Source organism: Chrysemys picta, chromosome 14 (assembly GCF_011386835.1).
Source record: "Chrysemys picta bellii isolate R12L10 chromosome 14, ASM1138683v2, whole genome shotgun sequence".
Lineage (NCBI taxonomy): Eukaryota > Metazoa > Chordata > Testudines > Emydidae > Chrysemys > Chrysemys picta.
The window spans coordinates 10,873,760-10,899,808 of NC_088804.1; the positions used below are offsets into that span (position 1 = coordinate 10,873,760).

At 44.3% G+C, this 26,049-nt stretch overlaps 1 protein-coding gene across 2 annotated transcripts; it reads right to left on the reverse strand.

Moving 5' to 3' along the window:
* Positions 1 to 1,287: 1,287 nt before the first annotated feature.
* On the reverse strand, positions 1,288 to 25,845 carry B3GNT9 (UDP-GlcNAc:betaGal beta-1,3-N-acetylglucosaminyltransferase 9). 2 transcript variants are annotated; one of them, XM_024104071.3, is made up of 3 exons: positions 25,604 to 25,831; positions 8,255 to 8,297; positions 1,493 to 4,908 (listed from the first exon to the last, which is right to left on the reverse strand). In XM_024104071.3, exon 3 carries the CDS (start codon positions 4,838 to 4,840, stop codon positions 3,563 to 3,565), a length of 1,278 nt encoding a protein of 425 aa, XP_023959839.1. In that variant the 5' UTR covers positions 4,841 to 4,908; positions 8,255 to 8,297; positions 25,604 to 25,831; the 3' UTR covers positions 1,493 to 3,562. The 2 variants fall into 2 exon arrangements, with proteins under 2 accessions (XP_005306340.1, XP_023959839.1); XM_005306283.5 differs by lacking the exon at positions 8,255 to 8,297 and having other exon boundaries at positions 1,288 to 4,908; positions 25,604 to 25,845.
* Positions 25,846 to 26,049: the final 204 nt, after the last annotated feature.

The following is a 26,049-nucleotide window of genomic DNA, read 5'->3' on the forward strand; positions in this document are numbered from 1 at the left end:
CAGATATATATGAAATTCAATAGGTTTTGTAAATTCCTCCCTCCCACATCCCTCTTAAAACAAAAGCTAAACTTTAGAATCTCAGCTGCCTGGCAAAGTGTCGTACACTCTGCTATTGATGTGTGTACCTTCAAACTAACAGATTCTCTTTACTTACCATAGCTACGTTCTTCCAAGCCAAAAATTGGTCTCCTTTCCTAAAGCTGCCTCCCTCAGTGCATTATCCTTACACAAGGACCTAGGGCCTCCCTTTCAGAAAAACTGGCTCCCACATTGCTTAGGAGCGGTTCTCAACCTGAGGTCCTTAGACTACCATGAGGGGGTAGAACCCTTCCAGGTAGCCTGCAGGGCAAAATATTGATCAAGACAAATCATGGGGGCTGGGATCTTGGTCTGTTATGAAAGGCTCATCAGCCTGATCAAAGTAGGAGAGTTACAGCCTTGGGGGGGGGGTTAATAGATGTGTTTTATACTGGATGACTGGATCTATTTTTTTCATGTGGGAATTTGTGATAATTACACAGGTAAGGCGATTTTTATTTTGGTATAAATTTGTATCTTGATGCTGACATTTTACAAGCATATGGACTGCTTTAAACTCAAACTGAATGAGCAACCCAGAAAGCTTTGACAAATAAAAAGGACTTTCTGGCGCTGCTACAGATAACAGCCCTAGTGTGTCTTAAGTGAAGAAATGAGATATTCTAAAGACTGGGAAAATGGAGGCCAGGAGAATGTGCCAGTTCTACCCCTGCCAGCCCTCAGGCCATGTGCGCAGCTGCTGAATGCAAGCCTTTCTCTGTCCCAGGCAGCTCTGCCAGTCTTCTAGCTGCGTTTCCCCCTCCTTTTCAGCTAGGGCCAAAACAAGACCCCTTCTGTCAAGGCAGTTCCCTAGCTCCTTCCTCTGCAAAACCCTCCTTATAATTCTGCCTCCATCATATTAGGGGGCAGGGTTTACATTGAATCCAATGGATACTGTGCCCACTCCATTACAAGTGGGCTGCAGCTATGGAAACTGTGTGAGAGGAAGGAGCCAGTCTACTTCTGCATCCCAGCTTGAAGGAAAGGACAGCTGGACCCTGACTAGTTATGTGGTAAGAAATCATGAGGTAAGCTAAGCACGATTTTCTTTTGTAAGTGTGAAAAACTGCCATTAGAAAAAATTGTCTGTGGTATCCAAGACAACTAACAATGTCATCAAGTTCTTTCTCTCCTCAGAAATACAAGCGTGCATTAGTTTTACTAAACCACACACCCCATATTCCTCTTGATAAGTGGACAGGCACGTTCATATACTGTCTTTTAATTGCAATAGAAATAATTGCCCAGCTATCAAACTGATCACCAGATAAAGCTTTTCTGTGCGGTTCAGAAATACATGCATATGGCACGTTTACCGACCTCGTGTGATGGTTTTCCAGCCAAGACTGGGACTGATTTCCAGTCTCTGCAGAACTACCGTACATTTCATCAATGTTTTTTGTGTGAACACTTTATACGTAAGGTATTTATTCCCAAAACTGCCAGCATATCACAGAAACAGATCCCCAGTTGACAATTCTCCTGAAAGTACATTATTATAAGGTCCCTTTCTAACCAAGAGATAACACATCACTTCACTTCATTAGTAAGCACTACAGCGCATCAATCGAGGTTACCGGACTCCCTCCCCTCCAACTGTGCTGCATAGTGAAGGTTAGAATTGACACCATGGTACAGCAAATGGAAAAACAAGAAAAGCTGGTACTGTGCGCTGTCCTGCAGCTGAGAAAGGCACCTATGGGATAGGCCCCAAACCAGGAAAAACAGCCCTCTGCAGGACAGCCCTTACACATCGGCTTAAAGTCAGTGGGACTTAAGCACATTCTTAAGTTCTCTCCTCAATAAGCATGGATTTAAGTACACCTCTACCCCTAAATAACACAAATTTGGATATAACGCGGTAAAGCAGTGCTCCGGGGGTGGTGGGGCTGCGCTCTCTGGTGGATCAAAGCAAGTTCGATATAACGTGGTTTCACCTATAACGTGGTAAGATTTTTTGGCTCCCGAGGACAGCGTTATATCGGGGTAGAGGTGTATATGCTTAAGGCTGAAAAGTATTTAGGGGTCTCACTCCCATTGATTTCAAAGAGAGTTAGGTGCCTAAATTAACAATCATAGTTTCAGCTTTTCAGCTGTGCATCTGGGCCTATAACTTCCTGGATCAAAAGGCCTTTCCTAATCCTCTTTAAGAGATTCACTTCCTACTTGTGCTGGCCAGTAAGTACTTATTTTTAAAGTTACCTGTGATCAGAAAATAAAATGTTTCAAGTGCTAAAATGCTGTCCAGGCTGTGTTGAATCAAGCAATACAGTGATCCTCTCCAAAAGTGTAAATGCTTATTCAAAAACTTTGAATGATAAATTGAATGTCACCTAATGGCAGAAAGTTGTTTGCTTGTGTTTTGCTGCAATGTCCTGAAGAGCTTTTATTTCAAAGGCTTTGTGTCTGAAGGGTATTTTTTCCCCCAGTGTCTGAAAAGGCCCAGCTCCTTCTCATATTTGACTGCATTCAATACACAAAAGGCCTGAATCTCTATAAACTAGTCCTGTATGTCAGTAATTTCTTCCAGATCAAAGAACACAATGAGAGACACATGGGGCAGAAGTATGCATTTGCCATTGCTCTGTTCATCAGCAGAGGTCTGAAATGGAGGATCTGGACCATCAAGGTGAGAAGATGATCAGCTGTTGTCAGATGATTTTCAGCTTCCATTGACTGTAAATCAATTTATAACATGAAACTTTTTATCCTCACCTTCAAGGCCCTTCACAGCTCTGACCCTTCCTACATACCTGCAGGTCTCTGATCATGTTGCCCCCTCACCCATCCTCTGGTCTGCTGGCAAAGCCCGCTTCCAATTTTGTCTCCTCTCCTTCTCCCATTCTGCATGGAGCCCCCTCCCTGAATTAATCCATAATGCCACTGCCCTCTTTTCCTTCAAGACCCACCTCCGCTGTAACACCTCCAAGGAGCCAGCCGATGGTGGTTTGGTTCGTGCATCAGTTGGGGAGAGCTGATTTTCTTTACTTTAGCTAGTGCACAATTTGGTGGTTCTTGCTGGCTCTCAGTAATCCCAGACCTACATAGCAATGATTTTTTTTTTATCTTCACAACGCTTGTCCTCATCTCCCACCTACCCTGCTCCTTTTATGTTCACTTATCATGTTAAGTCTCAAATTAGATAAGCTCTTTGGGGCTGTCTTTTACTGTGTGTGTGTGTGTGTGTGTGTGTGTGTGTGTGTGTGTGTGTGTGTGTGTGTGTTTGTATAGCACAATAGTCCTAACTGGGGGTCTTTAAGCTCTACTGCGATACTAATAAATAATAATAAATTAAATCTAGTTTTGTGAATTATTTGGAATCAGGTTAAGGGAAAAAATCCTACTGCATATAGTGTGTGCAGACGTGGAATTCTGGCAAATGTCTGCAATAGGGTGGCCTTGTCTCCTAATAGTTTACACGAGATGCGCTAAATCAGCGTGTTGGGTTGCAACCACGCAAGGTTCTTCTGAGCTTGGTTCATCACCTACTTCTGCCATGCTTAGCCTGCTTTATCAGAAGGCTGCTGTCCGTCATTGCTTCAGTTTTTTTCCTCTTCCATTGGAAAGGCTTCTTCACCTGCTTCTTCTGGGTGCAGGAAAGCCGTGGGCTGTGAAGCAGATTCCACATTAGCCAGATTTCGGCTACTTTTAGACTGTGGACTACCATGAGATCTTTGTAAAAGCAGGGGTCAAACGTCTGCAGGTGCGGGGCAGCTGAGGGTTTCACGATGCCAAACGTCTTGAATCCTTCATGCAAAACAGGTTTGAGATTGATTCTCTGCAAGCACATGCCCAAAAAGACATCGTCAATGGGGAAGAGCTCCACCTCTTTGCAAGCCTGGAAGAGCTTTTTCATGGTGCTGCTGGACAATAAGAAGCCCCCTCCCCCTGCATAGAGTGGGTATGTGCCTAGCCCGTACATCGTTTCTGGGATGTAGTATTTACTTTTCTGCACCCGGATTGGGTGAGCATTGTAGATGATGTCCCCAACAAAGAGGTCTTCTGCAGGGTCATGTCTCTCGAGGAAGTCAATGATGTTCTCCACATTGACAAAAACATCAGCATCCCCTTTAAAAATGAACTTCACACTAGAACAAAACTCGTCGGCCCAGTTCAGGAAGTGGATCTCTTTCAGGGTCAGATTGAAGAAAGTATCCAGAAAGTCCCAGAGTAAAATGTCCTGATACATCAGACTCTCCTGGTGGACAAGAATCTCCCATGTTGCAAGTGCTGTCTTATTCTTTGGTATTCCCAGGAGGAAAACTCTTTGAACCTGCACCCCGTTCACCAAACCCTCCCTACCCCAGGTCTTACGGACGATCTCGCGTCTGTCAAAGTCCTCAACCACCGATTTGATGGCTATAAGCAGGAAGGGACCTCCGGGTGTTTTCAGGCATTTCTTGGGCTGGTTAATGAGAAGATCAAAGTTCCGATTGTCCTTGTTTAGAAGGTAGCGCTTGAAGTCAAAGGCAGAATGAGTCAGAGGTGGTGAAGTGGTAGTTTGGGTCTTTTTACTTGCCACCTCTGCATCTTTAGCAATAGAAATGATTCTGGGTCGGCCAAATGTCACCTCCGCTTGAAGATGCCACTTGGGGGCTTCGGGGCCTGGGAAGATCCTCTGCGTTGGTGAAGGTTTCTTGTGCATTTGCTCCCTGTTTCCTGTTGGGGAAGTACGCTCCAACTGGGAATAGAGTAAAGAGCAAAGCACTACCACCAGGAAAAGGGTGCAGATCGCATCCCCTTTGAGCCGAACTCTCATTGTCTCCACACTTCTTGTAAGGAGTGTTAAAAGCTGTGCTTGGTGAGCTGTTCAAAACCCATGTCCATCTGCAAATAAACACATTGTACATTAGTGCAGAGCATTTAACATCTTCAAGGAACTCTGGTAAAAAATAATTGAATAATCACAAGACACCCAGCAGGGAGGTATTAATATTCTTGTTTCACCAATGGCAATGCGGGGACCCATTAAGTGCTTTACCAAGAGCTAGACAGCAAACCAGTAACTGAGCTAGGAGTTGAACTCAGGAGGGCCTGACTTCCAGTCATTTGCTCTGACCTCTAGACCATGTTGCTGTTCAAGTTACCTATGAGAAACCCAACTTTTTCTTAAAACCTCTCTGCTGATACGTGATTGATTCACCCCCTCTCCAAAACCACAAAAGATCCCACCATTGTGTCCTAGAAGAACATAGAGCAAAACTATGATCAAAACCATTCTTCTTGACTCATATAAATAAAACCCTTGATAAGAACTAAAGAAGCCATTTAATATTAAGTCTCCTTCAAGTCATTAAAAAGCAAAGACACAAATCTGGCAGCTGAAGGCAGCTTGAGGGCTTCAGCCCTGGGTGATAGGGTTCAGATTTTGGCTTCGGCCCCAGTCCCAGCAAGTCTAACGCCAGCCCTGGCGACCCCATTAAAACAGAGTCGTGACCCACTCTGGGGTCCCGACCCACAGTTTGAGAACCGCTGTTCTATTCAGTTAGATTAGTAACTAAACTGCAAGAAGAAAAATAAGAGTTACAAGGATGCAGAAAGCAATATCTAAATATAGTCCAGGGAAAGAATTGGTCACGTGTCTATAGCTGGAACAGACACAGATCCTTTTTCACCACAGTACACGTAGCCACATTGTTTCCCACAGCGGCTAAATAACTAAGTGGAACAGAAGAAATTGACGACGAGAGTTGTTCCAACTATTCTTAGGAGCAATTGGTTCCCTTTCTCCCCAGAGAAGGGTGTATCTATTTATTTAAGCCCTACACACCCAGGGGGAAGTGGTGATCAGAATCTGAGAACTATCTACACCAGTGGGATTTTTTTAAAAAGATCATTATGATTGATACACATTCTCACACTCATACACACACAATATTAAAATATCTGATTACAAATCCCATAGTTGCCATAATTTACATTCATAGATTTTTAAGGCCAGAAGGTACCATTATGAATGATCGTCTAGTCTGACCTTCTGCTTAACCAAAAATTGATGCCTGTGGGATCCCTCTAGAAACACACCTGCTCAATGATGATTCCCCATTTAACATTATATTTTGAGACCTCTCAGTTAGCCAGTTCTTAGTCCATTTAGTGTGTGCCATGTTAATTTTGTCTCATTCTAGTTCCTTAATCAGAATGTTGTGCATACCAAGTCAAATGTCTTACAGAAGTCTATTACATCAACATTATTATCTTTATCAACCAAACTTGTAAGCTGAGCAAAAATAAACGTCAATTTCGTTTGACAAGATTTATTTTCCATACACCCAAGTTGATTGGCATTAATTATATTACCCTCTTTTCATCCTTTACTAATCAAATCCTGGATCAGCCATTCCATTATTTTGCCCGGGATTGATGTCAGGCTGACAAGTCATCCCATCTACTCTTTTTAAATATTGTCACAAAATTAGCTTTTTTCCAGTCCTCTGGAACTTCAAAAGTGTTCCAGAGTTATTAAAAATCCACATTAACTGTCCATCGTGCTCCTCAGCCTGCTCTCTTAAAACTCTTTGATGCAAGTTATCCAAACCTACTCATTTAAAAATGTCACTTTAGGAGCTGGTGTTTAAAATCCTCCTTAGTTACAGTTGGAATTGAGATTATTCAATCATCATCATCCTATATATATATATATATATATATATATATATATATATATATATATACACACACACACACACACACACACACACACATCCTCTGGCTTTTTCCCAAATACAGACCAGAAATATTTATTGACCACATCTGTCTTATCTCTATTGTGGTTGATTAGTCTACTATTTCCATCTAGTAATGGACAACTACTATTGTTATGGTTCCTTTTGTTCCTGATATACTTAAAAACTCCATAGCTTTGCTGGCCATAGAGGTCGCCTTGTGTCCTTTTGCTTCCCTTATCAATTTTCTACGGATTCTAGCTTCTATTTCTATTCACTGCTATCAGCGTCCCCTTTTTTATTGTCATACATTGTTTCCCTCCTAGTCAGGCTGTTTGTTGGTTTGTTTTTAAACAAGTATAGCCTTCCTTCTTGGTTGGGGCTTTTTGGAAATTTAGTAAAGTGTTCTGACGCTGTTCCCAGTTATCATTCATATTTTTCTGTTTCAATTTTTTCTGCCAGCTAATTTGACTCAAATGTTTTCAGCTTTCTGAAACTGGCCCTTCTGGAGCCCCAAGTGTGTGTGTGTGTGTGTGTGTGTGTATGTATATATATATATATGTGTATATATATATATATGTGTATATATATATATATGTGTATATATATATATATGTGTATATATGTATATATGTATATATGTATATATATGTATGTATATATATATATATATATATTAATTACAGGTTGGGACTTTATTCGGTTTGCAGATAAGAAATGTAATCAAGTCATGATCGCATGCACCTAGTTCTATGATCAATTTCTCTGTCATGAGAAGGTCCAATATAGAGCATTAAGGAAATAGTCATCTATAATGTTTAGCAATTCAAAGGATGTTTTAGTACTGGCAACATGAGACTTCCAGCATATGTCACTCAGTTTGAATTTCACTCAGTAATTCTTGCATCAAGCCCCAGCTTTCTCACAGGCCCTTCGAGGAGTGGATGGGGCTGTTCTTAAGTGGTTCTGTTCCCTTCCTGTCAGAGAGATCTCGGGGATTTGGAGGAAGTTATTTTTCTTCCCCAAGAGTGCTCTCATGTTAGGGTGCCACTGGTTCCACCATATCACCCCTCTCATTCAAAGAGGTGCCATTAGCCTTCAGTGAGACGGCGTGAGCTATGGTCCCTGCAGTATGCTGAAGACAACCCAGGTCTTCATCTACATCTCCTCTGACCCAGTGAGAGCCAGTCAAGCACTTTGTCTGTCTGGAGATCACAGCATGCATGAGAATTATCTGGCTGAGGCTCAAACCAAATACATCTGAGGCGGTATTGGCGGGTAGGAGGTGTGGGAGAGCTGGTATTTGTCCCTTGACAGGATGTGCACCTGCATTTGGTCAATCAATACACAATCCGGGGTCGGGCAAGATCTCCAGCTACTGTGTGTAGAACAGGTGGTATTTGCAGTGGCCAGGATGGGTTTGGGTTTTTTCATCTATGTCTGGCTTTGAAGTTATGCCCTTTTCTGTTGTGTGTAGACCTCCCGTCCCTCATCCATGCCTTTATCACCTTGCAACTAGACATCTGCAATGTGCTCTGTGTGGGGCGAAATCTGAAATAAAATTGGAATGAAAGCATAGTTTATACACACCATACATAATATACAGGATATCCACTTCAGCTGTCTTCTAATGGCATGAGCAGGGTGAATGTGGCAAGAGGTGGCTTTTCTATTCCTGATAATTAGCACAGGATTCCCTTTAGGGACAAGACCTCATTTTCTTTTAAGTTTATCACCCTGTCACTGGTGATCTCACTGTCAACGTGTTACTCTAGTGCTCTGAGGTCTGCACTGGCTGCCTCTGGGTTTGCAGGGACAGTTTAAGGTGCTGGTGCTGACTTATAAGCCTCGAAGGCCCAGATTTTTGAAGGTGTTTAGGCATTGCTACCCATTTTAAAAGGGAGTTAGGCTCCAAAGTGCCTAAACCTTATTGACTGACAATGGGATTTAAGCTCCAAAACTACTGACTTTAGAATGAGTTAAGGCTGTTCAGTGCCTTTCTGGATTGGTCCTTCTATGAGAAAATCCAAGCTATATTGGCAAGTGATTACGTATCTCAGATCAAGTTAAAAGCCGGCTGTGTTTTTCATAAAATCCCGTCTCCTTCCCCAGTTGAGAGGATTTTTTTTTCTTTTGTGTAAATGTCTGATCTTACATCAGCTTTCAGATTCCAGATGCTAATGAAGGACTTGGATAAAAAAACTGGCTCTTTACTGCATTTAATTTTATCAACTAGGACTTGGAATAAAATGTGTGTGTGTCATGAAGCTAGAAATTTCCATGACTTACAGATTTATCCTGCCAAAACTGTGGAGTCTGGCAATAGAATCCTTGTGAAGGAGCCAAAAAAAAAAAAAAAAAACTGGATTGTTCCATGCATGGGCTGATGGCCCAATCCCTCTGTGTTTTCATTTACTGAAGGAAAGGACTCTGAGATACAGCAATATAACGCTCAAATAAAACCGATTAATGCTGAATATAAACTTCTAATTTAAAAGGAATTGCTAGCCCTGATCCTACATCAAATGATATGGACCTTTGTGTTAATGTTGGATATTTTTACAGCACTCATCCTGGCCTTGGCTATTAGCCAGGAGTCAGCTCTGTTTGAATTTGTCAGTGTGGGAAAAGCTCTCTAGGTCCTGTTACTGATGTTGGCCAACAAGATGCTGATGAGTCCTGCAGATCCCTTTATATTTCTTGAGTATTCATCACCACTCAGCATCAGGAAAAACTAGGGGGATATCAAAGCAAGCAGAAAAGCCCTACCCCTTGGTGCACAAGCCTGCAGCAAGAGCGTGGCTGTGGGGTAACGGACTTAATAGTACGATGTGCTTCCATGTTGGAAGAGCAGGTTTTGCTATCCGGGTCCAGCTTCTCACTCCTGGGACTAGCTGAAACTGGTAGGTTCAAGCTATGACAGTAGGGATGGTTTTGTATCACTCAGGCTGCTCTGCCAACAAAACCAGACCCCCCGCCCCCAGCCCTCTATGGCTAGCTGGAAAAGCTAGAGAAGCCTGAGGGTCCATTGCCAAGCTCTGCCCAGTCAGATTTCTTGCAACCCCCCTCCCCGCAGTGAATGTGAAATCTTGAAATAGATGGTTGGGGGTCCCACCAGACAGGCTGTTGGATTTGCAGGCACCCCAACCACTGCTGTGAAAAAGGACGGGCAAGGGATACCTCCTAGCCTTCCCTCTTGCTGCCCTTCAGGTGGCATTGGAAGAGAATCCGCAGATCTGGTGTAGAATTTCTTGATGGCGTCACAGGGCATTTGTTTAAATGGTGTGGGGTTGACCCTATTTCCTGCAACCAGGGAAGTGTGTTGCCTATCAGGGGTGAAATCTTAGCCGCCCCCCACCCCCCCAATCAATGACAAAACTCTCATTGACTTCAGTGGGGCCCAGATTTCACCCTGGGAGCACAAACTCAAGATGTGACCTTCAGGTCGGATGGTTTACGACAACTGCTGGGGAGAGTTGCTTTTCTCACCAGAGCCAGCAACGAGGCCAGCAGCTTGTTGGCAAAAGGCATAGATGGCAATGGAGACCTGGGCATGTGGAATTGAGGGAAAGGACTGTACAGGTGATCTCAGAAGCTCTACCATTCCTTTAGCTCAAATGATGCAAGAAGCCACAGGATTGCAGAGGTGAACCAGTAGCTGGGAGGGGTGACAGAGCATCGAGCTTCCCCTGAGATGCAAGGGGGCTGGATGAGTTACGTGGCCTCTGCTTGAATAGCAGTGAAATCAGTCTCTGGGACATCTAGCCAGCTTTGCTAGCCTGAGGGACAGAGAGTTAGGGTAGTTGGAGATGACTATAGAACACAACAGTTAACCCCAGTGCAAAGAGAGAACAGGAAAAACCATCTAAGTGTTTGTATCGGGCATTTTAAAGAGCTGAGAATGGAGAGGGACGTGCACGAAGAATGATGAAGATAGAAGAAATTGAAATAATAGAAATCATAGAGATGTGGGGCTGGAAGGGACCTTGAGAAGTTAAGTCCAGCCCCTGTGCTGAGGCAGGACCAAGTAAACCTAGATCAGTGGTTCTCAACCAGGGGTACGTCAACTCATCTAGATATTTGCCTAGTTTTACAACAGGCTACAAAAAAAGCACCAGCAAAGTCAGTACAAACTAAAATTTCATACAGACATGTCTTGTTTATACTACTCTATATGCTATACACCGAGATGTAAGTACAATATTTATATCCCAATCGATTTATGTTATAATTATATGGTAAAAATGAGAAAGACAAGCAATTTTTCAGTGATAGTGTGGCTGTGACATTTCTGTGTTTTTGTGTCTGATTTTGTAAGCAAGTAGTTTTGAAGTGAGGTGTAATTTGGGGGTATGCAAAGACAAATCAGACTCCTGAAAGGGGTACAGTAGTCTGGAAAAGTGGAGAGCCACTGACAGGCCATCCCTGACATGTGTTTGTCCAACCTGTTCTTAAAAAGATCAATGATTCCACCTCCCTTGGAAGCCTATTCCAGAGCTTAACTACCCTTAGAGTTGGAAAGTTTTTCCTAATATCAAACCTAAATCTCCCTTGCTGCAGATTAAGCCCATTACTTCTTGTCCTACCTTCAGTGGGCATGGAGAACAATTGATCAGAGTCCCCTTTATAACAGTCCTTAACATACCTGAAGACTTATCAGGTCCCCCTCAGTCATCCTTTTCTCAAGACTAAACATGCCCATTTTTTAACGCTTTCCTCATAGGCCAGGTTCTCTAAACCCTTTTATCATTTCTGCTGGTCTCCACTGGACTCTCCAAAATGTCCACATCTTTTCCCAAGTGTGGCACTCAGAAAGGACACAGTACTCCAGCTGAGGCCTCACCAGTGCTGAATACAGCAGGACAATTACCTCCCAAGTCTTACATACAACACTGCTACTAATGCACCCTGGAATGATATTAGCCTGTTTCACAACTGCATTACATTGTTGACTAGTATTCAATATGTGAGCCACTGTCCTCCCCAAATCCTTTTCCATCAGTACTACCACCTGGCCAGCTCTTCCCTATTTTGTAGTGGTGCATTTGATTTTTCCTTCCTAAGTGAAGTACTTTGCATTTATCTTTATTTAATTTCATCTGGTTTAATTCAGACCAATTCTCCAATGTATTAAAGTTGTTTTGAATTCTAATCCTGTTCACCAAAGTGTCTGCAACCTCTACCAGCTTGGTGTTATCGGCAAATTTTATAAGCAAACTCTCCACTCCATTACTCAAGTCATTAAAGAAAATATTGACTAGTACCCAACCCAGGACTGACCCCTGCAAGACCCCACTAAATACATCCTTCCAATTGGACAGCGAACCATTGATATCCACTCTTTGAGTACGGTCTTGCAACCAGTTGTGCACCCACCTTATAGTGAATTAAGCTGGACCACGTTTCCCTATTTTGCTTATGAGAACGTCATATGAGACTGTCAAAAGCCTTACTAAAATAAAGATATATCACATCTACTGCTTCCTACTTATCCACTAGGCCAGGAACCCTGTCAAAGAAGGAAATTAGGTTGGCTTGGCAGGATTTGTTCTTGACAAGTCCGTGCTGGCTATTCCTTATCACGCTATTATCCTCTATCGGCTTACAAACTGATTGTTTAATAATTTTTTCCAGTATCTTTCCAGGTATTGAAGTTTGGTTGACTGGTCTATAATTCCCAAGGTCCTCTTTGTTCCCTGTTTTTAAAGATAGGTGCTATGTTTGCCCTTCTCCTGTCCTCTGGGACCTCACCCATCCTCAATTATTTCTTGAAGATAATTACGAATGATTTGGAGATGGCTTCAGCTAGTTCCTTAATTACCCTAGGATGAATTTCACCAGGCCCTGCAACTTGAATACATCTAACTTATCTAAACATTCCTTAACCTGTTCTTTTCCTTATAGAGGAGGCTTCTCTTTTAACCCTCACGTACCCCCTACTGAGCCCATCCTAGTCTCCTCTGAGTCTCCAAAGCCTCTGGTCGTGGTGGGAGTGCTGTACTCCGATATCTCCCTGGATCCACGGCAGAGCTCTGCAGTGCCTCTGATTGTCAGCTTCTTTCTCCCCCTACTTGGGATAGAGGAAAGTGTTGCAGGTCAAATGGAGGCACTGGGCCCCATAGTCACGAAGACACTAATTCTGTGGAGAGAGCTAGAACTTGCACTGCAGGCCCAGAATAAGCACCTAGAATGCCACACCAGACTTACTGAAACCGCAGGGAGTCTGTGGGCATGTGTTAGAACGATACCGGCCCGCTTGCTGGCTATGAAGCTGCTGCCTAGGAAGTCAGAGTTGTTTGTAAAGGTTTCTCTTGGCAGGTGATTTGTATGAATTACCTAGTTGATTCAGCTGTGTTCCCAATTACACAGAGGCTACAGTCACCCACCCTTCACTGCTAGGCCCTCCAACAAGGAAAAGAATATGCTGCCCTGATGCATATTGTATACATCTGCACAGGGGCAGATTAACCCTGGGCTTCCCGCAGGCCGGAAAGCGTGCTGCTAAGGACAGTGATGTGCAGTGGCTTTAGGAAGGGACCACTGCTGTTTTGGTGGGTCCTAGGCCCTGGTGAGTCTTAATTTCCTTCTAAAATTTCTAAACAAAGCATGCATTGTTTTACAGCACATTAAACTGTGAGAGAATCAGACTGCATTGTCTGTTGTAGCAATCCATTAAAACCAGCCAGAAATGCATCCGCTGGTTAGTCTCGTTCCCCTTAAGCAGCAAAGCAAAAAGCAGAACGCATGAGAGTCTGTCCCTCCAGGACAAAGGGGTGGAAGAAAGTAACGCTCCTTCTCAAAGAACGGAAATAGCAATAGGAGGAATTACTTCAAGCAAGTTAATAAACAGCCCTGTCCAGATCCAGATGTGTAGCTGAGTTGTACTCTGCGGTGACTTTGTGCACTGGATGCGTGGCCTGAACTGATGGTCCTGTAGAGTTCTATACTGCACCCGCCTGTGCAGGAAGTGAGCACCTATAGATTCTGGGTGCAGAAGGATTTCAGTGTGAGGCTCACAGCATGCAGCAAGATTCCCATGCAAAAAATTAAAAGAATCCCTGGAGCTGTCAATTGCCCGCCAGGCTGCACTGAACCGTTACACTTTTAAATGCATTGTGCAATCTTTCCCTTGAAATGCTGATTCATTTCACTGTACGGGGACTCAGGAACCCTGGGTTCTAATCCTGGCTCTACCACAGATCTGCTGGGTGACCCTGAGCAAATCGTGTGCCCTCTCTGTGTTTCACTTTCCCCCACCTGTAAAATGGGGATAACGAGAATTATCTGCCTGTTAAAGCAGGTTGAGAATTCAAGTGCTGATTATTGTTTTGTTCACCAGTTTGTGTTTGCTTTAAAAGGGACCTTCCAGCTGTTAAAAGGATTGCAGGTTTCTCTCGTCTCAGCGCAGCAACCTGTGAGCTCTTTTGGAACTTCTGCTAAAACGCTGTTCTGAAACTCTCTAGCAATTCTGGTTCCATTCACTGACACTCCCTAGGTTTCTCTCAAAGGTAGATGAGGAGAGAAAAGAGGAAGCTTAATCTTTTTCCAGGGACAGAATGCCTCCTTTCACAGCGCGACCGCAGAGCAGGATCCGAGCCCATTCGACGCTGGAACCAACTCACCCACCACTCAAAGTGAAGATCTGGAAAAGGCTCCATGGTAAGCTTTCTGGGCAAAACCCACTTCATATTATAGACTGTAAGGTCAGAAGGGACCATTATGATTGTCTAGTCTGACCTCCTGCACAGCGCAGGCCACAGAATCTCACCCACCCACTCCTGTAACAAAACCCTAACCTATGTCTGAGCTGTTGAAGTCCTTAAATCATGGTTTAAAGACTTCAAGGTGCAGAGAATCCTCCAGCAAGTGACCCGTGCCCCACGCCCCCAGGGCCTCTGCCAATCTGCCCTGGAGGAAAATTCCTTCCCGACCCCAAATATGGTGATCAGCTAAACCCTGAGCATGTGGGCAAGACTCACCAGCCAGACACCCAGGAAAGAATTCTCTATAGTAATTCAGATCCCACCCCATCTAACATCCCATCACAGGCCATTGGGCATATTTACCGTTAGTAGTCAAAGATCAATTAATTGCCAAAATTAGGCTATCCCATCATACCATCCCCTCCATAAACTTATCAAGCTTAGTCTTGAAGCCAGATATGTCTTTTGCCCTCACTACTACCCTTGGAAAGCTGTTCCAGAACTTCACTCCTCTTATGGTTAGAAACCTTCGTCTAATTTCAAGTCTAAACTTCCTGATAGCCAGTTTATATCCATTTGTTCTTGTGTCCACACTAGTACTGAGCTTAAATAATTCCTCTCCCTCCCTGGTATTTATCCTTCTGATATATTTAAAGAGAGCAATCATATCTCCCCTCAGCCTTCTTTTGATTAGGCTAAACAAGCCAAGCTCTTTGAGTCTCCTTTCATAAGACAGGTTTTCCATTCCTCAGATCATCCTAGTAGTCCTTCTCTGTACCTGTTCCAGTTTGAATTCATCCTTCTTAAACATGGGAGACCAGAACTGCACACAGTATTCCAGATGAGGTCTCACCAGTGCCTTGTGTAATGGTACTAACACCTCCTTATCTCTACTGGAAATACCTCGTCTGATGCATCCCAAGACGCATTAGCTTTTTTCACGGCCATATCACATTGGCGGCTCATAGTCATCCTGTGATCAACCAATACTCCGAGGTCCTTCTCCTCCTCTGTTACTTCCAACTGATGAATCTCCAGCTTATAACAAAAATTATTTTTATTAATCCCTAAATGCATGACCTTGCACTTTTCACTATTAAATTTCATCCTATTACTATTACTCCAGTTTACAAGGTCATCCAGATCTTCCTGTAGGATATCCCGGTTCTTCTCTGTATTAGCAATACCTCCCAGCTTCATGTCATCCGCAAACTTTATTAGCACTCCCACTTTTTGTGCCAAGGTCAGTAATAAAAAGATTAAATAAGATTGGTCCCAAAATCGATCCCTGAGGAACTCCACTAGTAACCTCCCTCCAGCCTGACAGTTCACCTTTCAGTATGACCCATTGTTGTCTCCCCTTTAACCAGTTCCTTATCCACCTTTCAGTTTTCATATTGATCCCCATCTTTTCCAATTTAACTAATAATTCCCCATGTGGAACCGTATGAAATGCCTTACTGAAATCTAGGTAAATTAGATCCACTGCATTTCCTTTGTCTAAAAAATCTGTTACCTTCTCAAAGAAGGAGATCAGGTTGGTTTGGCACGATCTACCTTTTGTAAAACCAGGTTGTATTTTGTCCCAATTACCATTGATCTCAATGTCCTTAACTACTTTCTCCTTCAAATTTTTTTCCAAGACCTTGCATGCTACAGATGTCAAACTAACAGGCCTGTAGTTACCTGGATCACTTTTTCCCCCCCCTTTCTTAAAAATAGGAACTGTGTTAGCAATTCTCCAGTCATACAGTACAACCCCTGAGTTTACAGATTCATTAAAAATTCTTGCTAATGGGCTTGGAATTTCATGTGCCAGGTCCCTTAATAGTCTTGGATGAAGATTATCTGGGCCCCCCGATTTAGTCTCATTAAGCTGTTCGAGTTTGGCTTCTACCGCGGATGTGGTAATATCTACCTCCATATCCTCATTCCCATTTGTCATCCTACAATTATCCCTAAGCACCTCATTAGCCTCATTAAAGACTGAGGCAAAGTATTTGTTTAGATATTGGGCCATGCCTAGATTATCCTTAACCTCCACTCCATCCTCAGTGTTTAGCGGTCCCACTTCTTCTTTCTTTGTTTTTTTTTTATTTATATGGCTATAGAACCTTTTACTATTGGTTTTAATTCCCGTTGCAAGGTCCAACTCTACATGGCTTTTGGCCTTTCTCACTTTATCCCTACATGTTCTGACCTCAATAAGGTAGCTTTCCTTGCTAATCCCTCCCATCTTCCACTCCTTGTAGGCTTTCTGCTTTTTCTTAATCACCTCTCTGAGATGCTTGGTCTACAACTCCTGCCTATGAATTTTTTTCCCTTTCTTGGGATGCAGGTTTCTGATAATTTCTGCAACTTTGACTTGAAGTAATTCCAGGCCTCCTCCACCTTTAGATCCACAAGTTCTTCAGTCCACTTCCCTAACTCATTTCCTTAATTTTTTTAAGTTAACCCTTTTGAAATCAAAAACCCTAGTCACAGATCTATTTTTGTTTATCCTTCCATTTAGTTTGAACTGAATTAGCTCATGATTGCTCAAACCAAGGTTGTCCCCTACAACCGTTTCTTCTATGAGGTCTTCACTACTCACCAAAACCAAATCTAAAATGGCATCCCCTCTTGTTGGTTCAGCAACTACTTGGTGAAGGAATCCATCAGCTATCGCATCCAGGAAAATCTGAGCTCTGTTGTTATTAGCACTTGTCCTCCAGTCTATATCTGGGAAGTTAAGGTCTCCCATGATCACACAATTCCCATTAGTATTTACTTCATTAAAAAGGTTTCTATCCGTATCCAAATCGGATCCCGGTGGTCTATAGCACACCCAACCACTATCCCAGGGGAGGCTCTAGTAGCTTTCTTCCCCAATGTGATTTTTGCCCAGACAGACTCTGTCTTATCCATTCCATCACTTCTTATTTCTTTACAGTCTACCTCCTCACTGATATACAATGCTACTCCACCACCTTTGCCTTTATTTCTGTCTTTCCTAAACAGCACTTAGCCTTCAATACCTGTACTCCAGTCATGACTACAATTCCACCATGTTTCTGTTATCCCTATAATATCAGGTTATATTTGGCCCAAATCTGTTTAAAACAAACAAAATCGTCCTACAAATAAGGAACAACAGAGACCAACGTAGATTTTTATTGTGAACTGGAAGCCAGAGACTTTTTTTTTTTTTTTTAAAGCAAAGAATCAGGTTTTTTTATTTCCAGGAAGATACTGTCTCTCTAGCCTGCCCAAGGGTCAGAGAGCTCAGTTCTGTGCCCTGCTAACCTGTGTGTGAGCAGACTGTGATCAGACACAGCATACTAGGACTAGGTTCCAGAAAGCTTCTAGCCCTTTTCAAGTGGGTGAAATAACATGGGGGAAGGGTGGCAGGATGCTGCATCCAAGAGAGACATGATAAGCTCCCCTCCAGTTGTGCTGCATCCTCTGCTGGAAGGGAGAGAGGAGAGCGCGGTGGTGCTAATGTGTTGGCACAAGCATGTGTCAAAGCAGTGACTGCTCTGTCCCTAGGCACCCTGTAACAGTGGCCTCTGCTTTGCTCTACACCACCTGGCCAGGATTCAGTCTCTCAGTCCCATACCTTCCTGAGTGCAGAGCCTGTTTACTCAGACTGTGAGCAATCTCGCCTGATGTGACTCTTGGACAGGTTTCAAGTCATGCTTTATTTGCAGAGTATGAGAGATTTGGGGGGTTTGGAAAAGTTCCATGCAGGAGCCAGTCTCGTTGGTTTTAAAACAGCAGGTTATTCGATTTTCCTTCCACCAACATCACATCCTCCCTTCCCTCCACTCAGAATAACTAAACAGATAAAAGCCTTGCCAGAAATAAGACCAAGCCATGGAACTATGCAACATTTCCCAGAACAGGCTGGATGGTGCCTAGCTCTGGAGCCAGAGATTCTAAGGCCAGAAGGGACCGTTGTGGTGATTTAGTCTGACCTCCTGTATAACACAGGCCATAGAGCTTCCCCAAAATAATTCCTAGAGCAGAGCTTTTAGGGAAACCTCCCATCTTGATTTCAAAATTGTCAGGGATGGAGAATCCACCATGACCCTTGGTAAATTGCTCCAATGGTTAATTACTCTCACCGTTAAAAATTTACACCTTTATTTCCAGTCTGAATTTTCCTAGCTTCAACTTCCAGCCATGAGGATCAAGCCATACCTTGATTGGCTCCACTGAAGAGCCAGGAGTGCCACCAGCTTTTCTGCTGCCCTAGGGGGCGGAAGGTCCCGCCCTGAAATGCCGCCCCCCACAGAGGCAGCGGAAGGTCCCGCTGCCGAAATACCACTGCGGTTGCTGCCCTCCAAATTGTAGCGCCCTAGGCGACTGCCTAGGTCGCCTAATGGGTTGTGCCGGCCCTGTGAAGAGCCCATTATTTAATTATTAGTTCCTCGTGCAGGTATTCATGGATGTAATCAAATCACCCCTTCACCTTGTCTTTGTTAAGCTAAATAGATTGAACTCCTTGAGTCTCACTATAAAGCATGTTTTCTAATCCATTAATCATTCTCATGGGTTTCTTCTGAACCCTCTCCAATTTATCAATATCCTTCTTGAATTGTGGACCCCAGAACTGGATACAGTATTCCAGAAGTGGTTGTACCAGTGCCAGATATAGAAGTAAAATAACCTCCCTACTCCTACTTGAGAGTCTCCTGTTTATGCCTCCTGGGATCACATTCGTTCTTTTGGCCATAGCACCACTGATTAGCCCCCATGATCCCCAAATCTTTTTCTGAGTCACTGCTTCACAGGATAGAGTCCCTCATTCTGTTTCCAAATGTATGTTTACATTTAGCCATATTAAGATGCATATTGTTTGCTCGCGCCCAGTTTACCAAGCGATCTAGACCGCTCTGAATCAGTGACCTTTCCTCTTCGTTATTTACCACCCCTCCCCCAATTTTGTGTAATTTGCAAACTTTATCAGTAATGATTTTGTTTTCTTTCAGGTCATTGATAAAGGTGTTAAATAGCGTAGGGCCAAGACCTATCCTGTGGGACACTGTCAGACCACCTCATCAGCCCTGTCACAGGCCTTTATAGTCCCCACCCAACCTCGGCTTCCCCATCAACCATTGCTTCAATTCTTACCAGCAATGGCCCACAGATGGCGCTGTTCTTCGTGAGTCTTTGTACCTCCATACCCAAACATCCCCTCAGAGAAAAACTTTGGGCTCCTTAGTCCTATTAGGACAGATAAGAACCCAGGAGGGTATTCCCTTGTAACCTAGTAGACAGACTTTTCATGCCATGGATGAACATAGCCATCCCATGGATCAACATAGCCATCCTTTCCCTTGCATTTCCAGTCTGAGGAAAGCACCGTGGCTTGGTTGAGGGAGCAACCTGAGAAGAAAAGAAGAGAAAACCATTCCCTCAAAAACTCCTTCCTCAACTATGTATCACTCACCTTCTGGGGAGCAGATCAGTATAACTATGTCCTGTACCTTGATCCCACTCTCTGATTAGATTTAGGCCTTGTCTATACAGACAGTCGCACTGATTAAATTAGTTGTCACCCAGTAGAGACCCATGTGTGGACACATCTGTTAAGGAGCTGGTTTGGTTTAGGTTAAATAGATTCCTACTGGATTGCTAACTGACTGAAACTAAACCACAATAAGCCTGGTTTACACTGAGATAAGAGAGTCTGTAAATAGCCTGGTTCACATTGGTTTTACTACATTGTTTTTAAATCACAGATTAGTTCCATTAGTGCAGTTTTGTCAACTGGACGAGGCCCATGTTTGGTCCCTTCAGAGCAGTTCTAGTTCTCAGCACAGTGTTAATTCTGACATGAGTAGCTGAAACGTCTTTGGCAGGAGCAAATTTTAACACACACATGCGCGCGTGCACACACACACACTCACTCTCTCTCCACAAATATATATAACTTAAATGGTCTTTTCTGCAAACTAAGCTGCTGCTCCCAAATTAAAATCACCGTAAAGTGTCCGAAGTGTTTGACAAAAATGCCAGTACGCTTTTTTTCTGGCCTTGACTCTCACATGCCAAGTCCCAGTGTTTATTGGGTTTCTTCAGACAAAGTCACAAACCTCATCAAAGTTTATAATACAAATGGCTGTGGTGCCATGAGGACTTATCTACGTGCATGAAAGGGTACCTCGGGAGGAGGTCTAATTTGAAGTTATACCATTGCAAAGCAAAGCGTTGTGGTTTGATCTCGGCTGAGTTAGGAACGAGATGCTTTGTAATACAGCCTGTTGGGAAGCCAGGCAAATGTAGTATAAAGCCCTGGCAAAGGAAGTCAGTAAACTAACTTATTAAAAAAACCAGCCTCATGAAGGTCCCTGAAGTTTATAAATCCATAAACAAACTTTGAAAATGTGCTTTTTTTAGCTGAACATGTTTAAACAGTTTTTCCAGTAAGCCGGGGGGCTGATCCAAAGCCCCTGGAACTCAGCGGAAAGTCTGCCATTTACTTTAGTGGGCTTTGATCAGCTCCTAGCACGATGGGGGGCCTGGTCCATGAATAGATCTCATAGGTGCTACCACCATACAAATAATGACTACTACTATAGTACTAGCCCTGGGCGCCACTATGGCAGATAGCATTGGCATTGTGCTGTTACTATTAAACCCCACGCATGAGCAGGCCAGGAGTTTTAAGCCTTCGGCCATGAAAGGAGATGTGGTTTGTCCAGGGTGACCCTTCTGCAGAGCTCTGGACCTTTAAAATGTACAACTCTTGTTATTGATATTTACTATTGGTATTGCTGTGACACCTAGAGACCGTGGGGCTAGGCACTGTATATACACAGAACAAAGAGAATGGTGCCTACCCAAAAGACCTTACAAAACCCCTGTGTGAGCTGCCTCTCACGCTAGCACACTTTAAGTGATATAATCAAGATTATTGCAGGACAGGATGCTACAATTCTCATTAATTTGTCCATTGGCAATAATCCTATGAAGTGCAATTAATCCCATTAGTTTTCAAGCTGTTTTTTTTCCTTTGTCTGGTGGGTCAGATTTCATCACAGAGCCTCTCATTTCACCTATCAGCTCTATTAGTCATTCCTTTTCAATGCCACTGATGCACACATTGGATTTTGAGGAAAGCTCTCAAACGGTTTCGGAGGCTAGCTGGGTGCGTTTCAGAGGCAAAGCTATCTGGCTATCGGTTTGTAGTTTCCAAATGTTGTATTCAATCAGCTTATCAAATGCAAAACCTGGAAAGCAGTTGCTGCCTCCAGAGCAGTTTTCTGATTGCAAAATATTGTAAAATAAACCCCAAATTAAATGGGGGGGGGGAAACCCAAGTTGCAGCTGTTGGGCCCAACCCTGGAGCCCTGGATCTGCATTTGCTGAGGGCCCATGACTCCCACTGAAGCCACCACGATTCAGGGTGCTCACAAGGGCTTGGGCTCACACAGATCGGCCTTGTATGAGTGAGGGTTACAGGATCGGGCGCTATTTCTGTGTCTCTGACACGCGCCATTCACAGGCCTTGGTCTGTAGGGGCTATTACAGTATTTCACCACGCCCTGAGCAGCAGGTGCTGCCGGGCTGCCCCACCGCATGGGAAGGTTGAGGAGAGATTGTGCCTCTGGGACCACAACCACCTTCTCCCCCAAGTGGTCTGGGATTGCTCCATCTTTCTGCCCATAGTGTGGCTGGCCCACCCTGTGCATTAGTGCCAGACCGGGTTGTGGGGCAATTGACCCTCCTCACCTGCCTCCGCAACCTTCAGGGCACCCGGTGCCCCTGGTGGCAGAGCAAGAGGGCAGGCTCAGGGCAGCCAGTCGTGGTCCAGTGCATAGGCTGATGCAGATTGGGAGGCCATGACCCTGTCCCCCACTACCCTTTTCAGGGCATCATGTGCCCTGGGGCAGGGGGCAGGCTGACAGAGCAGTTCCGGTGCACTTCCAAGTTTACCAGCACTGCCATTCTGAAATTATGACAGGCACGTCTGCAGGCTACTGAAGAATGAGGAGTGGGAGAGAAAGGGAAAGTCCCTGGTGCTGTGAACCACCCCTTAGGGGGCCTTCCCAATCCGGCCCTTGGTGTGTAATATTAGAGTAAACTCCAGATCCAGCGATTATTGGCTGCTCCTTTCATCAAAGGTGGGTTGGTTTGGTTGTTTGTTTTGTTAACCTGAAATGTAAGAGAAGTCCAGGTGGTTTGCAGCATATGGCCAAGATTTTTATAAATGTCAGTGTTCGAGGTGGGTGTGTAAATCTGTCCTTAGGCTCCTACGTAGGAACAATGGTCTGAGTGTCAGACCTGCTTAGTGCCCAGCAGCTCCCGCTGAAGCCCAGAGGTGCCCAGCACTTTGGAAAATTGGGCCACTTGTCATAGCAGTTGTGATAAAGTCGGGCCAGATGGCTGCAAGAGGGTCTCTTCATACTGGGTTCTGAGAGGTGGGCGGGCGCAAGGTCCCTCCTCCCTCCCCCCCCCCCCCCCCGCCCCAGCCTATGGGGAGGATCTGCTGAGCCTGCGACTCAAATAATTATGGGGGGCAACTGAAAAAAATAATAGGTGTGTGGGTCAAAGGGTCAAAAGTAGGGAACCTGACGGGGACACCGAGCAGAGAACCCTGGAGAGTGCCCACTGCTTCCCAAAGTTGTCAAGGGAGCCAGTGGACGCTGCCCAGAGGAACTCTGCCCGGATACGTGAGCGGAGAGAAGAACGGAAGTAGGCCACACAGTTGCAGAGAACCCTCTCAGCCAACCTTCTCTCCCTGGTGTTATAGATGGTCATTTTGGCCATCGTTAAGAGGAAGTTGACGAGGAGGTCCCGTGACTTTGTGGGGCCATGGACAGGGTGTGCATATATAAGAAGATGGGGGGAGAAGAGCAGCCAAAAACGTCAAAGGAGGTCTAGGAGCCGGAATAGGGGCTGCAGCCTGGCACATTCAAGAGAGGCATACGCCAGGGTCTCCCTCATGCTGCAAAAGGGCCAAGTATCGGGAAGGGACGCAAACCGTGGCAGGTACACGCCCGTGCTCACGGCTCCATGTAGGAGCCGCCAACCGATATCCTTGGCGGGCCATAGGGCCAAGGTGGAATATAGGCTGGCCCACTGGGGTTCTTCACCCTCAACAGATGACATTAGGTCCCGCCATTTAGTGTCGGGGTGGGACACAAGGGAAGGAAATGCAAGAGGGTCTGGGAAGGCCGAGATGTTAGCCCTGGAATGTTAAAGGCCCCCTGAGAAGGGGTTATCTCAGGTCAGTTAGGGACCCCTGAATCCAATTAAGGGCTGCCTGAGGCCTTTAAAATCCCCTCCTCTGGGCAGAGAAAAGAGGAAGAGACAGAGACAAGCAGCTGCCAGGCTAAAGGCGGCAGAGAAATAAGCTACTCCAGGCTGAGAGGCTGTGCTCCTTCCATAGAGGAAACAGCCAAACCTGAATGCCTGCTAGGGGAAGGGCTGACACCCCAGGGCAACCAACAGGATGACACCCTGCACCAGCGAGGAGGCAGCGAAAGGTACCCCTGGGGTTTTGTGTTTGAGACTGTTTCCTTTTTGTTTGGTGGAGGGTCACCCCTTAGGCCAACCCTCAGGGACCAAGGGAGCACAGAAGGGGGGAGGCAAACCCTGTCCTGAGTGGGGCTGATTACCCCAGGCCCACCATCGCCAGGGGCAGAAGTGCTAAGTCTGGCAAAACGAAGGAGGTGCCGTGCCACACAGCTTAATATGGAATTAGGAGCCTGCCTTTAGCTTCCTGTTTTTGAAAACTTTGACCCACATGCTCCCTAAGCTCCAGAATAATGCTACAGCGTTTATAGTATAGTGAACATAGAAGAGCAACAAGAATGATTAAAGGTCTTGAGAACATGACCTATGAAGGAAGGCTGAAAGAATTGGGTTTGTTTAGTTTGGAAAAGAGAAGACTGAGAGGGGACATGATAGCAGTTTTCAGGTATTTAAAAGGATGTCATAAGGAGGAGGGAGAAAACTTGTTCACCTTAGCCTCTAAGGATAGAACCAGAAGCAATGGGTTTAAACTGCAGCAAGGGAGGTCTAGGTTGGACATTAGGAAAAAGTTCCTAACTGTCAGGGTGGTTAAACACTGGAATAAATTGCCTAGGGAGGTTATGGAATCTCCATCTCTGGAGATATTTAAGAGTAGGTTAGATAAATGTCTATCAGGGATGGTCTAGATGGTATTTGGTCCTGCCATGCGGGCAGGGGACTGGACTCGATGACCTCTCGAGGTCCCTTCCAGTCCTAGAATCTATGAATCTATGAACATAAGTGTATGGGTGTTCTTGATACTCAAAATAAGAGACATCTGCTAAACCTCTGTTTCTCCCCCAACAATCTGCATCACTTGCTTTCTTTCCTTCTCCCTCTTTCTCCGATCCCCCATGAAATGATAAATCTGGCTTCTTTTGATGATCTGCCATTGGCGAACAGCAACTAAAATTCATTTAAAGTTCTCACATTAGCATCTTCCATAGCATTGTAGATCGTTATTACAGTTTGTGATGCAAATATTGCAATGTCCCTAAATACATATATAATAGTACTTAGGGAGTATGCCACATCATTTTGAATGGGATGGTCATGAAGTAAAATACAGTGTGAGTAAGAGTATCACAGTCTGATAAAAAAGCTGTTTAAATGGTCATATGTGACATTCTGTTAAATTCTAATGAAATCTAGATACATTTACAATGATACACAGTTTGCAAAATTATGTGTACATGGATTGAGCTCCAAAGATTACACCACTGAAACTCTGATAAAGAGGGCTGCATAAAAATTGTGAGTGCAACCCAAAAAAGAAGGTCTTGTAAGCATAACATGCCCATATTTTTACACGATTACATTTGGAATGTAACAGCCCTTCTTGCAACTCTAAGACTCCCCATAAAGAAGACCTAACATCTTGCATAAAAAACAACATCTAAAAACATGCAAAGAAGATGCTATTGTGAAGTAAAGCACAAGCTTATATGCAAAGCTGGCCAGAGACCGTTCATTTTAACTGGCTCTGCTACATATTAAATCACAGTAAAATGAGCTGCATAGCTTCTTTTATGAAGAACAAAAAACTGTAGGATTGACTAAAATAAAAGCTTGACTATAAGAGAGTCTCCAGTTCGCGTTGCCTTTAGTATAACATGTCCCCCTGATCAAACATAAATACGAGATACTTACATCCAATTTGATAGTGTAGATCCTGTGTCCCCTCAGTAACGTTTCATCAGTGGGTTGCCAAGTCGGCACATCTGGAGACAGTTAGTGGAGACATTCCTTAGCCTCTAACTGAAACTGAGGAAATCCTTGCCGAGCAAAGCAATGCCGAGTCTCCTGCATTTGGGGGCATTTTTGTTACAGAAGCCACCGAAGTTCCTCCATGCATGTATGTGTGCTAATGTGGCTTGTGACAACACTGTCTCTTCTTTCCAAACACTTTCTTACTGTAGTGGTGAAAGGGGCAACTGCATTAGGGAAAGGAGCTCAGTTTTCCAAGTGCTTGTCATGTGATTTAGGCAGATGTCTCAGCACACAGACTTTGGGAAGTTAGAGAGAGCTCTGAGTGCAGATGTTTGCTAGCACTGAACAGGGGTTGGCTGCTTGACTGTACGTACAGTGATGGATCA